The following is a 16,122-nucleotide window of genomic DNA, read 5'->3' on the forward strand; positions in this document are numbered from 1 at the left end:
TCTGTGACATCACAATGTTTTATGTGACCATATGTTTTTGCACTTCAAGTTTTGTTGAATGTCCAGGCTAATTAAGGGGGGTTATAAAAAATAGTAGTTTGTTAATTAAAAATGTTAGCAGTATAATCAGTTTCCTTTTTCTTACAAAACTGAGATGGTAAATGGTGAACTTTTTAGCCTGTGTCTCTAGCAGGATATAGTTCCCAGGACTGAAGAAGTAATGATTGTTGATATTGTGCAGTTTTTTTCTTTCATCACTTGGCAAGCCTTTGCCTGACAGCTACATTGAGTATCTCAGTTGCTTCCTGCAGATTTATTTCCTGGTCTCACACAGTTATGCCTGATAACCCCGTGTGCCCCTGGTTGGAGTGAATGCAGCACTGGCAACAATGGCTGCCTATAAATTCCATGCAGATATGTAACACATTTGACAATGATTCCTCCTAACCAATTAAAATAACATCTATGGATGAATAGGACAATTTTCTTTGACTGAAGCAGCTCTTTTTCTTTTTTTCCTCCCCCCCCCACCTCCCTTGCCTGAGAAAGGAGGTAAGAGGTGACTAAACATAGATTAAAGATTAACCCGTGAGAGTATATCTTTTAGAAGTGTGGGTCCTTGTTTGTATTTTAATTTTTTAAAATAAATAAAAAGAAGAAATCTTAAGATATAACTATTTTGGTGCGATTGTTGTGCATAATCAGCCATTGAAATGCACTGTTACAAAAAGCACACCTTTAGAGTTTCTTTATAACACACCCCATTAGCTGTTTGCTATATTGGTGCTGCCACTGATGCTGAATAAAAAAGGGTATTTACCTGTGACATCTGATCTTGGCCAATATGTCAGTGTGTTACATAGTTGGGAAATGGCTAAAATATTGCCTGTGGTGCTTGTGCTGATGGATCCCAATTGATGTCTGTCAATCAGTTTGTCAGTGAATTAAAACAGAGAAAACTTCATCAGGAAATAGATAAATAGGCTTAGTGTCCTGAATATACCTATGGAAGGGCCCTGTGTATGTGTGTATTGCAGTTTCCACAATATAACTAAAGAACCTCCCCCAAAAACCCAAATGACTACGTTAAATAACGTTAGCATTGGTCAGGATTCAGGTATATTTCTGGTTCGTTGTTTTCATTGTAAATACGTGTTTCAGTCAGGAGCAAAAGAGAAACCAGGATTATCACTGAGAACATATAAAACATGACAGGGATCCTTCCTAGCTGATGCAAAGTGTTGTGGTTCTTCCTGAGTTTCATATATATCTAACTGCGTATAGCCTTCCCAACAACATTAACTAATTTTATTGAATATATTAATTTGATTATTAGTAGTAATAATGAATAATGTGGGCAAAAGTCCCTTATCAAGAATAGGAATTTTTCATATTGCTAATAACATGTCCTGCACTTTAAAAATGTTAAGCTACTAAACTACACTTGGCTGGAGCTTGGAGGGGATGAAAGGCTGAGAAGTGTAAAGGCACAACAGTGTGGTTCTAATAATGAATTTCTGGTTTTAATTACTTTATTGTTTAGAGAAGCTCATTTCATTTAAGAGATTATTGTGTGGAAACAGTAATACATCTCCTGGATGTTCAATTGGCACTTTCCATTTTTTTGATGCTTTCTTTTTCTTTTTTTTGCAGATTTTTTCACTTTTTTATCACTTCTGCTAAATTCCTCAATACATTTGAACGGCCTTAAAAATATATATTTCATATTACAAGGAATTAATCCTTTAAAAATATGCATTTAAACAAAATAAATCAGAATTACAGGGTTACCATTGAGTCAAAAAGGAAAAAAGTCCTTACCTTTAAGCTGGCAGCCACATGTTTGCAACAGGTGTTCATTCTTCCTTCTTCTGCTTGATACCACAAGATCATAATCACATATTCAAATGTGCATGCAGGAGCTGCTTTTTGTCCTTGGTGGTGGGATCATGCAGGAGCAGAATTAAAAATGCACATAAACATTTGTAAAAACAAGGGTCAGTTATGCTTCTGTTTAACAAAATGTAGTTTGACTAGGAAAATTGACTCTGTTAATACCATGCTAAAAGCTAGTTACAAACTACTTAGAAACACCAAGCATTTTTAACTGTGCTGCAGTATTGGGAAGCTCCTCACTTTCCTGACACTGAAGGAGAACCCATCACGCACTTTTGTATGGACACATACAGAACATGATTGCTATCTACAGAACTGATGACTGCATTTCTGTACCAATCTAGATGTCTGGGTGTGCTTTAAAAGCAGAGAAGCAAGAACGTGTATCATCCAGAAGGTGAATGAGAGGGGCTGTAACATAGTACCTGGAGTCAGTGGGAAACTATTGTGTTTAATCCCAAGCATCACTAGAAGAAGTGATGAAACAGTAAAAAGTGATTTCAGCTTCAACTCAATCCATCATTCCAATTTCAGTCCTTCTGCTGCAGTGTTACTCATCTGAGCAAGTGCCTTTCCTGACAACTCTGAAACACTGTCTCCAGCTTCATTTTACAGACTCTGGGAGATATTCTTAGGATATAGTTTTATTAGCATATAAATAAGAAATTAAGAGTATAAAAGAGTTCAGGTCAAAGTCATGTCTGTGGGCTTTGGCTGCTGCGGATTTGCTAAGCCCATCCTTAGGTCCTTTCATTCTTCAGGTTGTAATTCCCACTACCTTCAATGGGAGGCAACAGGTTATATATTTTATATTTGTTGTTATAACAACAAATCCTCATGTTACCTTTGGCCCACAGGACAACACAACACAACAACAACCTCATTTTCATACTTGGCTTGTTTTCTGCTGGCATATGCATATTCATCATTCCTGGTACCTGCCATGACTTAGGCCACCGACCCAAATCCCTGCACTGCTCTCCTTTAACTCTCCTTTTTTTGTTCCTTTCCACCTCTCCTGTTTCCGTCTTCTACATATCCAGCCTGATCCTCTCTTCCAGCTCTTGTCCCAAGATCAAGTAAATGACAGCTGTCCCTCTTCAACCATCTGAATTCTTTCCATTCTCTTCCACCCATCCTTTTCCTGCTATTCTGCTCTATTTGGAGCTTTGTACCAGTAAATATAGTAGTCGTGTTTCCCACTGGAACTCCATGCTGCTTATAAAAGCTTATGATGAAGCTTCTCAAGAACTGATACCCCATCAGAAACTAGCAATGATTTTAGGCCAAATCATTTTGTACAGGGCAAGCCAGAAGAGTTAAAAAAAAAAAAATTAGCTAGGTAATTTCTATGTCTAGATAAATTCTGTGAGCCATTTCTTATAGTGATATGAAAATTACTTCTCTAAAAATGCTTTGGCAAGTTGTACCTGAGTGTAAGGTGAAGCATATAAAATTTTGGGAAGATAAATCCCAGCTCTGAGAAGCAGAGTTTGAAAAGTGACTGAAATAAAAGCTGTTTGACACTTGAGTTGGGAATGACATTGCAATAGGAATGAAAGAGCCTCCTTTTCTCAGAGCAAGCAAAATAACTTGGTCTGCTGGGAGCTTGCCAGGCCAGACCCATGTTGTAACCCTTGAACATTAACTACCATGAGAACCAAGAAGCTTAAAAAAAAAATATCATAATTTCTCTATATTTCTTCCACATTTCTAAAACTAAATAAATTAAGAACAAATGAAAAACTGGGGTGAAGTGGAAGCTAATGATGTGTGTTACTGTTTCCTTGCAAAAGGATAAGTTCTTGTCCGTGCCTTGAATTTAGAATCTGCTTTTGTTCAAAATAGTGTAGGAATAACTATGAACATTTTGGACCCCTTCAGCAGAGGGTGGAAAGGAGCTGCAGAATTACCAGGGGAGAAGTCCAAATGCTTTGACTGAGTCCATCTACGCTAACAGGAGGCCTTTTTTCTTAAGGCTTCCTTGAAACACAATATTGTCTTCCAGGGTTAATCCAGGATAGTAATAATTAATTGTAAATTGAGAAACAGCTTTAACTTTTCAGAACTAGAAAAACCTGATGCACCAAGCCCACTCACATAAAGGGCTAGCAGAAAGAAGACAATGTGGCCTCACAAAGTGGGAGACTTGCAAACTGTTTAGCTTTTAGAAATCAAAGTTAAGTGAGAATGGAATTCTCCTATTATTATAAATTCAGCATCAACAAATGTTTAAAAAATACGTTTATTGACTGGATTAACATAGTTTATGTTTTGTTTCAAGTAATTTGTGGTGTTGTTGTTTTTCACTATCTGGACATAGTTTTTTATCAATATAACTCACTGCAATTACACAACCAGTAGAAGGTAGAAGGTTGATCACCAGTGATAAAGCCTAAGATAGATTAGCGTCGTGTTTCTTATATCTTTGTTCCTTATCTTAAGAAGCCCCCCTCAGCTGCTTTTTTTCTGGTCAGTCTCTTACACTTTTTTTTATTTGCTTGTTTCCTGATATTTAAGTGAGAGACATTTAAGATATTGGTAGGTTCTGTTAGTGCAAACAGATGGGTTTTTAAGTTGCATTTTCATAAGCATCTTTTTGCTCATGAAAGTAGCATCATTGTGAATAAACAAAAATTTTATTCCAGTATGATAAAATATTTAAAACATGCCATTTGAGTGTCTTTACTGGTCACATTTTCTTAATTTGCATTACTATGAAGATACCCTGGGAGATATCTAGAAGCCATCAGGAAAAATCAGTGGGTTCATATTGGATTGTGCAACAAAAAATATACTGTAGTGAAGCCAAAAGAATAATAAGTAATAAGGTTGAAGCCAGACTGTTCCTGTAATACTGGGTATGTTTTAGGCTTGCTTACTTTGACTGAAACTTTGAAATTCCTGAAATGTTATATGTAAGAAACTGCTGTGGTGTCATCTTTTTTTTTTCTGTTTTTAAAGGCATACGATGGGTTTGCCAGTTTAGGAATATCACGATTGCTGGAACCTTCTGACATGGTTTTGTTAGCAATACCTGACAAGCTGACTGTTATGACCTATCTCTATCAAATAAGGGCACATTTCTGCGGCCAGGAATTAAATGTGGTTCAAATAGAGGAGAACAGTAGTAAAAGCACATATAAAGTGGGTAACTATGAAACGGACACAAACAGTTCTGTTGACCAGGAAAAATTCTACGCAGAGCTGAACGACCTGAACCGGGAGCCTGGGTTGCATCCACCAGACAGCGCTTTGGCAGACTTTGCTTCCCAAGATGACTCCGTGTTTGTAAATGACAGTGGTGTTGGTGAATCTGAGAGCGAGCATCAGACTCCCGATGACCATTTAAGCCCAAGCACAGCTTCCCCTTCTTCTCGCAGGACTCGAAGTGACACAGATGCACAAAAATCCCAGCAGAGTTCTGGAAGGACTTCTGCATCTGAAGACGGGAAATGTACCGATACAACGCAAGCGCAGCCCACGCTGGGAAGGAAGAAACTGCTGATAGCTGATGCTTTAGACTTGAGTGACTTGGCACATGTCAGTGATCAAAAAGAGGATGTGTCTCCCATGGTTGCTTGTGAAGATAATGACAAAAGGAGACACCAGAGCTCAGACAGTACCATTGGTTTCTCAGAGCAAGAAAAGCTGGGATGTATAGGATCTACAGAGAGCACAAGAGCAGATCCTGGTTCACCTGTCACAAAGCTGAGTTTATCTCCTACTCAGCTTGGATACCCCTATAACAAGGATATGGAACTTGGGAAGAAAACACATACTTCTCCAAGGCAAACAGAATCTGATTCTGACAATGATGCCAGAAGTGCTTTAAATCATGCAGATCAAACTGCAAAAACAGCCCAGGTAAGAAATTCAAACTTCCTGTATGCCCGTGAGTCAGGATGGAGGTGTTCTTCAAGTTCTTTCTCCATGTTTGTAATTTATATTGTAACTTCAGTATAGATGGCAGGGTGGGTGATATGTTTTAATTGTTGAGCTTTGGCTGAAAATAGGTGATGCTGAAAAGCAGCCATTACAGGAAAAACACATCTATATGAATTGTCCTACTTTAATCTTTGCAGCTAAAAGAAGATGGTTTCAAGGCCCTTGCCATCTTTCTACTGAGTATTGTATGCTGAAGTAAAAATTGGAAAAACATCTATTAATTGATCCGTATTTAAAAAATATAAAGTTTTGATTACCGTAAAATATACCAAATGTATAAATTTCCGAGCATGGCTTTAAAGACGGTTGTCTCTTATCTTCTTCTTATCTTCTTTAAATATCTGGAGATATTTAAAAAGAGACTGGATGTGTCACTCGGTGCCATGGTCTAGTAACTGCAGCAGTAGTGGATCAAGGGTTGGACTTGATATCTGAGGTCCCTTCCAACCCAGTCAATTCTATGATTCTATGATTCTATGATTCTGTACATTTATCTTCTGTGCATTATGGTAGGAATATCTCAAGGGTGAGCCTCAGTGTTAACCTGAAACACTCAACTCATGGTTAGAGTCAGCCACTGCAATTTCCACATGGATGTTCTAGGAGCACAACCTTTAACATCTGTCTTGCTGTACTCTTGTGTAAAGGTCTAGAGATAGATTTTCCCAGAGTCTCCAGAGCTGACCTTGACAACTTGGTGGTTTGGAGTAGATAGCACTTTGGAGTGTATTTATATATGTGTGTGTATATATACACACACACATATATATATATATATATGAGCTGCTCATGGTGCCTGTGTAGAAGCCCCCTTTCTGTTATTTCTACTCTGAAGTATAATTGGTCAGGTATGAAGAAGGGACTTTCTTGTGGGCATTCACAATAGAAGTAGAAGCAGATATTTTTCCAGGCCTTTTGCCTTGCACTCAGCTTTTTTGTGTTCTGTTTAGGTCATAAATGAGTGATACCTATATAAGTAGCCAACAAAGCATTATATTTGCATACATATTAAAGTAAATAAGTAAACATATAGCACATTTAACATAGCTTCCATGAAACCAATTATTTTTTTTCCACAGTTGCAGTTTAAAGGCATTAAACGTTGATAGAAATTAAGTTTTAAGGGAAGGGAAGAGAACTCTTATTTACATTATAAAGGCCTATGACTTCTTTTTAATTTTACATTTTGATCATCTTTACTTTTAATTTCTGTAGAATGCTCTGTCACCTCATGAAGCTGTAATACATGTGACTACTGACCTTTATTATATAGGAAGGCTTCTGGCTATTAACTACTGTTTAAACATTAAGTACCCTGAGGCTGCCTTGCTGTTAATTATATTTCTTTATTTTTAAGCAACGAATGTTGTCAAGACAGGAAGAACTTAAAGAACGAGCAAGAGTTCTGCTTGAACAAGCAAGAAGAGATGCAGCTCTAAAGGCAGGGAATAAGCAGCTAACCAATACGATCGTCCCAGCCCGCAATAAGCAACTGAATGATGTAAGAAATACTGGCCAGTATGGCAGTTTACATAGTTAAAGTTTATTATGTATGCATATACTCAGGGAGGGGGAGCATGCCATAGCAGAATATATCTTTTCCGTGCTGAATTGCTCTCATGTGTCATATACTCTTCACTTTCAAAGCCTGTTTTTCCTGCTGTTATGGCCAAAAGAAAGATCCCTTAGACTTGACTGGAAGCAGAGGTCTCTGAGCACCTTCTGTGATTGGCACTACAGTTCTTAATGGGACAAAAACCAAAAGTGACTTGTTAAATGATAGTGTAGTAATTTATGCTATTTTTTATTACTTTTCTTGTTTCACTTAATGTAAATGCATTCCCTGAGCCTGTGATGTCAGCTACTTGGTGCTTCATAAGTGTTGATGCAGTGAATGTAGCTGCTTGTGACAGTCTTGTAAAAGAGTTGGTGGAATAATTCCTTTTTATCACCAAAGTTGATTATGCTGGTGAGATGGGAAAGTGGAGCTGGGGAACAAGCTCCAGTGTTGAAGCAGCTACGGTTGCACCTCCAGTGGCCTCCATGGTGACCTGGAAGGATGCAAACCCTCTGGAGATGAAAGCTAATTAATTTTTATGCAAACCCTCCCAGTGCGGGTTTTGTGATTCTAAATATTATGCAATAGAGACTGTACTTGCAACTGAGAATGTAAATGTAACTGAGAATGTAAATGAAAAATACCAATACAGAGAAAGGCTTGACTCTACTTATTCACATCTTTCAGAGCTTAGTCCTGAGGGGAAGATTCTAATAAATGGGTTCCCATAAATGGGATCATACAATCAAAAAATGAAAACAGAAATTTACATGTCTCATTTCATTCCCTTAACTGGCTTGTGCTTCTTTTTTTCTTAACAACCCTTCTCCCCAAACGGATGCTTCCTGTTTTTCAAAATACATTCATATATGCAGACAAGTCTTATTTGTATAATGACAACAAAGCGATATATAAGCAAGTTTTTATTACTTTGTATTTCATTTTTCCTAGATAAGTATATTTTAGTATAAAATTCACTTCGGATTTTTTTGTAATTAGTTTCTCATAAAGAAAATAGCATTAGAGGAGGGATACTATAGGCAACTACTAAGGCAGAAACAGCTGTAATTAAAGTTGCCTAACATTTTTTTTACAGTCTCGTATTTTCAAAGGTTTCACAACTTTGCTAGGATTTCATTGTTTGAGCTGAAATTTTCCCCATCAGCTCTCTGCCTTGAGGTAATTTTAATTTTTTTTTTCTTCTTAAAAAAAAATCATGTTCAGCTGTTTCTTGAACTGGGTTAGATAAAGCATTGTTTTATCCATGTAAAAAAAAATGCCATATGGGAGGAAGGCTTCACCCCTTTGAAGAATCTCTTCAAAATACTCAAAGTTGTGTTGATAGCACAATCAAGGTCAGAGAACCTTGATGTTCAGAAAAGTTGGTGACAGTAAGAACTGGCTGGTTGAACACAGCACAGCAAGAGCATCATCTACTGTTGCTCCTCTAAGGATCAGGGCCCGTTCTGATGCAGATTGTACTATTGGAAAGCAAAACTTTCCCTTTTAGACTCAAACTCCTGATGAAATCCAAACAGGAGGAAAAAGAGCTACCCCACTGGCATGCAGAGGAGAGATGCCTCAAGAGGATGGCAAGGAGGCAGGTGGCTATGTGAAGTTAGACAGAAATGGAGACTCTCTAGGCCATGAAAACCAGCTGGAGGTTAGTTGGGGACAGTTTTCAGGGCAAGAGTCAGGCTTGTGCAGTAGAGGCAGCCAGATTACATTACCCATGGGACCTTATTTCATTTATTACAGAATCTGAAAACTTAATTAGAAACCTGCAGGAAAGAGAAGGGCAATCCTTCAGGGTTGCTCTGCAGAGACAAGATGTCTTGCTTCCTCCATCAGCAGCGCTTTACAATGTTGGGAAAGTGCTTCCAACCCAACATACTGTAGGTGGCAAATTCCTTGATTTCTGAATTTCAGCCCAAGATACTTGGAAGTTTTGAATGCACTCAGCTGTAGCCAAGCCAAGGAAAACCATACTGGCAGTAAATGGTCCTGGACTCTTGAAATCCTGGGCACTCTGAGCAAACAGGTTGTGGGCACTCTTGACTTGAGTTGACTGTTGCATAAAAATAGCAAAAGCTCCTTAGCTTAGAGGGAGGTTGTGAAGATGTGATTTGGCAACTCCTAGAAATTATATTGAAGAGTGTCATAGAAATGCTCTGGAAGAAATTTATAATTCTGTATTCAGATAAAAGCTTAATGTATTTTAAACAAGATATAGTGCAGACAGTGAAAGATGAGGGTTAAATGAGATACTGAAGAGTTGCTCGTTCACTGAACATTGTCGTTTGTGGCCACTGAAAAAAAACAAGTATCCTGAAGGGAAAAGCATGTGTTATGCAGTTAAAGACTACATAGGATGACAACAAAGGCAAGCTAGTATGATTTTGACATTCTCTAACTTTTCAGTGCTTGACTTGCCAAGCTCAACATTCTCCTAATGCTTTTCAGTAGAAAACATGCATTGTGGGGGAGGGTTTCTTTAACGGAGACTGATATAGTATTCAGATACCATGTATTATATGAAGTTGATACGTAATATATATAATATAAAGCTGTATATAGCATATACATATGTTATACGTGTTATATACATTTCCATACATGTGTATGTTCTGAATGAGCATGTATGTATGCATCAGCATAAACAGAAATAGAAATAGAAAAGTTACATTGATTTCTCTTTTTCTTTAACATATTTCATCTTTCTACAGGTGAGATATTTCCATTTGATGTAGTTGTGCCAGTTCACTACAGGTCATTGCTTTTTTTTTGTCAGAAAATAGGGAAGACTTATTTCTACTCTGTTTTTAGGTCATTAGGATTGATAATAAGGACTTTGACTCAAACCAGTGTTGTATGTGTCAGTCTGGTGTGCAGTAATGTGTAGTAAGTGGTGCATTATGATAATGAGAATCGGCATTTAGCAGTGGGAATTCGAGTAGGCTAATTTTTTAAGTAAGATAACTTTAAAGAGGTAGTCCAAGGACAGTACTTTCAAAAGTAATTCTTGATGTTGGCAATTGCACTTTTGCAATACCTTCACAAAAAGAGCTTTTAACAGCCCAGTCCTTCAGAGTGTAAACTGAAAATCAGTCACCCTATCAAAGCTAAGAAGTCTGCAGTGTCTTTAATTACTTTTGAAAATCTTGTCTCCTAGGCCTTGCTGTTACCACTTTACATTTGTCATATGAGAACTATGAATCGCTGTTTTCTTAGTAAACAAGTGAGAACAATACACAGTGCTGGGGGTTGTATCGCTACTTGAGGTCAACAAAAGAGAGGAAATTTCCATGTCTGTCCTATGGTCATAAATGCAGGTTACTTGGTATGTGCTTGCTTGATGCATTTTGCTAAAAGTCTTTTTTGGAAAAAAACAGTGTTCATGTTTCTCCTCTAAAGCACAGAGCAAATACCTTAGACCTTCTTCAAACCTCACCGTTCCTCTGGAAGAACCAGTGTTGTGTTATCTTTTTCAGTAGCCAGATACTCTGGGCTTGCTTTTATTTTTTTTTATTTTTTTCCCCCTCCTTTTCTTTTCTTTTTCCTGTTTTTTAAATCTCTATCTCTCCTGAAGTACCACCTGTTTGACCATGACATGTCCATTCTCTTTGCTATTCACCACTTTTTCTTGAGTCCTATTTTTGCTGCAGTGGTCTTCCATCTTCTTATGTTTGTGCTCTGGGGTTTGGCCCATGTCAGTATTCTCACTTCACTTTTTAACTTAGAAGTTTGTGAATTTGTAGGAGCAGAAGATTGGCACTGATTTTGCTTTTATTCCTGTTAAGTCAATCCCATTTTTCTCTGAATCATGTATTTCTCATTCCATCTCAAGCTGTATCCTCTTTCCCTTCTTTAGTTAATCATTTTGTTCTTTTATCTCTCAGACTGTATTTCAGCTGTCTGCCCTGACCATAGCTCCCCTCTTCTCCTCTTTAACTTTTCTTCTTAATACCCACTGTCTTTACTCTTTCCTTCCTTAGACATCTTCCCTCTGTGCCTTCTGCCCCATCATCTTTCATTCCTGTTCAACCCATCTGGTTTAGTCCTGTCATTCTCTGTTTGCTTCTATTGGAATCATATTAGCTCCTTTTCTCCCATTGCTTTCCTACTTGCAGTGGGGCAGGAGTTTTTTCACTTTTAGGTCTGCTCATTTAGTGCTTCTCAGAAGCCTTCAGTCTGCAAGCTGTATGCATGCCAGGCTGTATGGAGGTATGTAAGCCTGAAGGCAAGTATTTGAAGTCCAAGAAGAGACAGCATTGATCAGAAGCTCCTTGAAAACATGCTCCTGGTTTGGAAGGATCATAGATATGTCCTTAAAATTGATGCAGCCTTTTGGAGGGTGGAAGAATTAGCTTAAGAGCTCTGTGAACAGTTACTGATCCTCTCATGGCTCCCTTTCTCTCTGGTAGATTTATAAACAGCTCAGCCTTTTTCCGTGCTTTCTTGATGTAGGTGTGCATGTAGTGACTCTTTCAGGAGATGCTTCTGTCATTTCCAATCTGGTGTAGCAGCTGTAATCACTTAGCTTTTAACCAGGAGAGCCTTTTTATTAGCTTAGTCATTTTTATTTAACTCACCTTTTCTCATGATTAATATCACAGAGGTAGAAGGGACATATCTGCTCCCACCAGACGCTGTAAAATATCAGCCTGTAGTGATGGTTGTTAGCAGGTTGTTAGCATTCCAGCAGCTTGGCTGGAATGAAATGTTGGAAAGGCAAGGAGACTGGAGCTGGTCTGTGCAACCTAACTGGCAAAGTAGCTGGCTAGAGGGGACCACAGCAAGTGGGAAATATTCAGAAGTCATAGGGCTAAACATGGAGTGTAAACCATAATTCTTGAATGTCAGCAAAACTCTACTGTCAGCAAATATCTGCAAAGGCTGGTACCAAAATGCTCGTCTTACTCTCCTTTAATCACTGATCCACATAAAGAATGGAAATTTACTGCAGCAGTCTTTTTACTCTGTGAACTCAAATAGCTATGGTTTGTGTGATTTCAGAGAATGGAATTAGGAGTTAAAAAATGCACAGGCAACTTTAAGTAACCTCCTTTGTATATATGCATTATGATGCAGTCTTTAATTATGTGATCACATATGGTTTTCCCCAAAGCAATTGTGTCTCATTTAGCTCAGAGGGCTGAAGTGATGGAGAAGGCTGTTTGTCCAGAGGACCTCTGTCCTTCTGGTTGCAGAAACTGGAAGGTGTGGGGCAAAGGAAGCAAGAATTGCAAGGAGCAAAAGGATGAGGTCATGGTTAAGGTGTTTGAAAGAATTAAATTCATTGCTGCCTTTGCCTCAGAGTTCCTGATCAGCACTGCTAGGTCTTTTAAACCAAACTTCTTCCAAGTGATCATTAATTGTGCGTCCTTCCTTTTTGGATTGCAAGGGTTTGATTTGCAGATGTATCCGAGTATGTCAGGAAAATCAATTGGAGCTGTGCTTGAGAAACATAAAGAGCTGCATAAAGCTTAGTATACTGAAAAGAGCACAGGTAATAGGCTTCCCAGAGTGAGCACCCAGTGTTAGATCCTTTTAGCTGGATCTCTCTCTCAGTTCTCATCCGAAGAACAGGGTAATAACACCACCACAGGGTGTTGTGTGAAGGGAATGTGATTAATGCTTTTGAGGCACTTAAATACCGTAGTGATGAGCACTGTCGAAAAGCCCTTGAAGAAATTAATAATTCTGTCTACAGAGCAAGATTTGAATATTGTGGAGTAAAGAATGGTGTTACATACTTAAGGGCTTACATATTGAACAGTGAAAATAAACCAAAAGTATTGAACACCACTGAATAGAGCTCAGATCTGGACTGAATATCAACAGACAGTAAAAGTAAAAGGGGGTACCCTGACAAGGCTCTGTATCTCAAGGATACAGAGTGGGACAAAAATTAAGATTGTGCTCAGTATTATTTCTGGCATCTCTTAAATCATGTGTCATATTGGTTTAAGTAGTTATTGCAACTTGATAGCTTTACCAGAGAACACTGTATAGCATGGAATTATTAAAAATAGTGCTCATCTGGCAAAGGATGTGTTTCCATTCCTAACATAAGCCCCAAATTGTTCCTAATTTGGGGTTTGCTTGAGCTAAAGATTCCTCCTTGGTGAATCTAGGTGTGGGACTGGGCTCCTCAAATTTTGCATATTTAGGATTTAGCATAGATTCTGGTATGCAGGAGTTCATTAGCATGATAACCCAGAGGGAATTGCTCTGTCTTCTGCCTCTTGTGAAAAAGAAAAACACTAATTCCTTCTTTACAGAAGCATTCTGAGGTTGACTACACTAAAAATTGTGGGAGACTCCATTTCTACACTAGGTATTTAAAACTAACTTGATATAAACTGAAGGGGGGCTTTACAGAGAGCAATCCTTACACTGCTGCCCTGCTGTAATGCAACTGTCACTAACCTGCTTTCTGCACGGAGAAAGACTCCGTTTTGCTTATCTCTGCTACCATTATTTCATATTCCATATTTATTTGAGTTAAATGACAGCTATAGGTGCACAAATATGTATTTTAAAAAACGGTTTGAAAAGCAGTGGGTACTAGTAGAATTTGCAGATGCCAAGTACCTCACCAAAAGTTGTTACCTCCACTGTCTGCATGCGGAGGGCAGCAGGCTATGCCATGAGATTGTTTCTTTCTGCTCAGAATATTGCTTTTTATTACTCCCTTGCTCAAAGGACTTGTTGCAGCTGTATCTAATTCATATTTAATAAGCTCTTTCTACTTAAGGTGTCAATCTGTTTTGCCAATTACTTTTCATTTTCATAAATATTTGAGTGCAAAATGGTAACTTTTTTTTTTTTTTTTTTGCATCCACAGTGGACTAGTGGAAATTGGAGTCTTTTTAAAAAAGCTTCAGAAAGTGGCAAAATCCAAAAGGAGATGAGTTGTATGCTCTTTCCTTAATTTTGATGATATACTTTTGCACATGCCAGCCACAATTAAATAAAAATAAAGCATTATTTTAAATGCTCAAAGGAAAGCTTTAATAAATGTACCCTTTTATTCATCATGTCTCACAATACTCTGCCCCTCTCGAGCTAGTAAAGCTCCTAACTGTCCTGCTGTAATATATGACAGAAAAGTAAACTCTAATCAACATGACCAAAAGTGGTACAGAATGTGAATCTCTGACAGGAGAAACAAAACCAGGATATTTTATTTTTGTCAAAAGGCTCCTTAAGCTCAGGTTAGCATTGCAAATATTTTTTCCTTCAAATATTGTAACAGGTTCTTGAAAATGATTACTGGATAGCTTTATTCAGTAATTTTTATTTCTACATGAAACCAGCATCCCTACTTCCATTGCATTAGGAAAGGCTTATCAGCTTATCAGTAGAAATTTTTTTTTTTCAGTCTCAGTTGGAAAATAAATCTGTGATTGAGGTGGTAATGTTAATTCATTTAAGGAAACAAAAGTTATTACCTTTTTTTTTTTTTTTTTAAAAATAAAAAAAGAAAGAGAGAGAGAAGAAAGCTGGTCCTTATTAATTAAACATCTAACATGAATTTATTGAGGTGTAGGACTTTGCAGATGGCAACCTTGGTCTTTTAATATTAATTGGAAAAATATTGATCGAAAAAAGACTGGTCTGTCCTGCTGGTAATTGTGACCAGATTTAGATATGATCACTAGATCTTCCTGAGATTACAAAGAAGCAGTTACCATCTAATTGGTAAAAAGATTGAACATTATTTTGGTAATCCCTGAGCTTTGGTAACTTATTCCCTGTTGTTCATTTATATGTCTTGTCTGTGTGCCACTATAAAGTGGTTAAATATGGTTTAAGCTGATAAGACTATGCTGTATAATATTTACATTTCATGAGCATTCCAAGTTTTATAGCTGTTTTAACAATATACTTTACTTTAAATGAAGGTTAGACCTGCTGACTGAACACTTCAAAACCACAACTGAACTGATATTTACTTCTTTATTGTGACACACTAAGGTTGAGATATCCTGATCTCATTTCCTTGATGGCAAGAACAAACAAGTTGTTTTATTTAACATTACTCAATACATAAACCCAAAAATAATCTGTAACTTTCCAAGAAGGTTCTCCATCTTTTGACTTCGTATTTGATCTGTTTAAGCACTTTCTTACTGTGAAGATGTGATATTTCACTGTACAAAAATACTGCTCTAGACATCTTCCTGACGTAGCTGGGACAATAAATCAATTAGTGCAAGTAAACTCATTTCTAAGAAGAATTAGTATGCACTGTCAGTTTTATATCAGAAGGGATTTAATGAATAAAGTGTAACCTTTGATAATGCAAGACAAATGTTACACAGTCTGAGTTTTAGATATAAATGTTTGAGATTCCCAGCTGAATATTATTGCTGTTATTTCCACAAGCTGTATCTATCTACACCATTTAAGCATCTGGCCTAGATATATAAGTAAATGTTTTTTTTATTATGTGGCTATAAATTCAGTGCACTGCGCAGTCAGCAGCCATAACGTTAACTTGCACACTCACAGAAATAGGCTGTCAATTTATTAACTGAATTTTAAGATCGTCTGAACAACATCAGTTCAAAAACTTAAGCATCTTCTCTCTGTTTGTAAATATTAGCAAAAAAGGGGTCTCAGTGTTCCAGAGCTCTTCCTTTGTGTACAAAGCAAGACCCGGGTTTCATAGCATCTGGAATGCTCTTTTTCTATCGTTGCTAATAACTGTG

The 16,122-nt window shown here is 37.5% G+C and overlaps 1 protein-coding gene across 7 annotated transcripts in view; it reads left to right on the forward strand.

Annotated features, from left to right (window-relative positions):
- Positions 1–16,122, forward strand: part of EHBP1 (EH domain binding protein 1) — a 221,909-nt gene that overhangs the window by 142,729 nt on the left and 63,058 nt on the right. For all 7 annotated transcript variants that reach the window (XM_030448584.1, XM_030448583.1, XM_030448582.1 and 4 more), the window contains 2 exons: positions 4,861–5,763; positions 7,202–7,345. In XM_030448584.1, coding sequence (XP_030304444.1) covers positions 4,861–5,763; positions 7,202–7,345 — 1,047 coding nt within the window. The remainder of the gene's footprint in view (positions 1–4,860; positions 5,764–7,201; positions 7,346–16,122) is intronic.

This window comes from Calypte anna, chromosome 3 (genome assembly GCF_003957555.1).
Source record: "Calypte anna isolate BGI_N300 chromosome 3, bCalAnn1_v1.p, whole genome shotgun sequence".
Classification (NCBI taxonomy): Eukaryota; Metazoa; Chordata; class Aves; order Apodiformes; family Trochilidae; genus Calypte; species Calypte anna.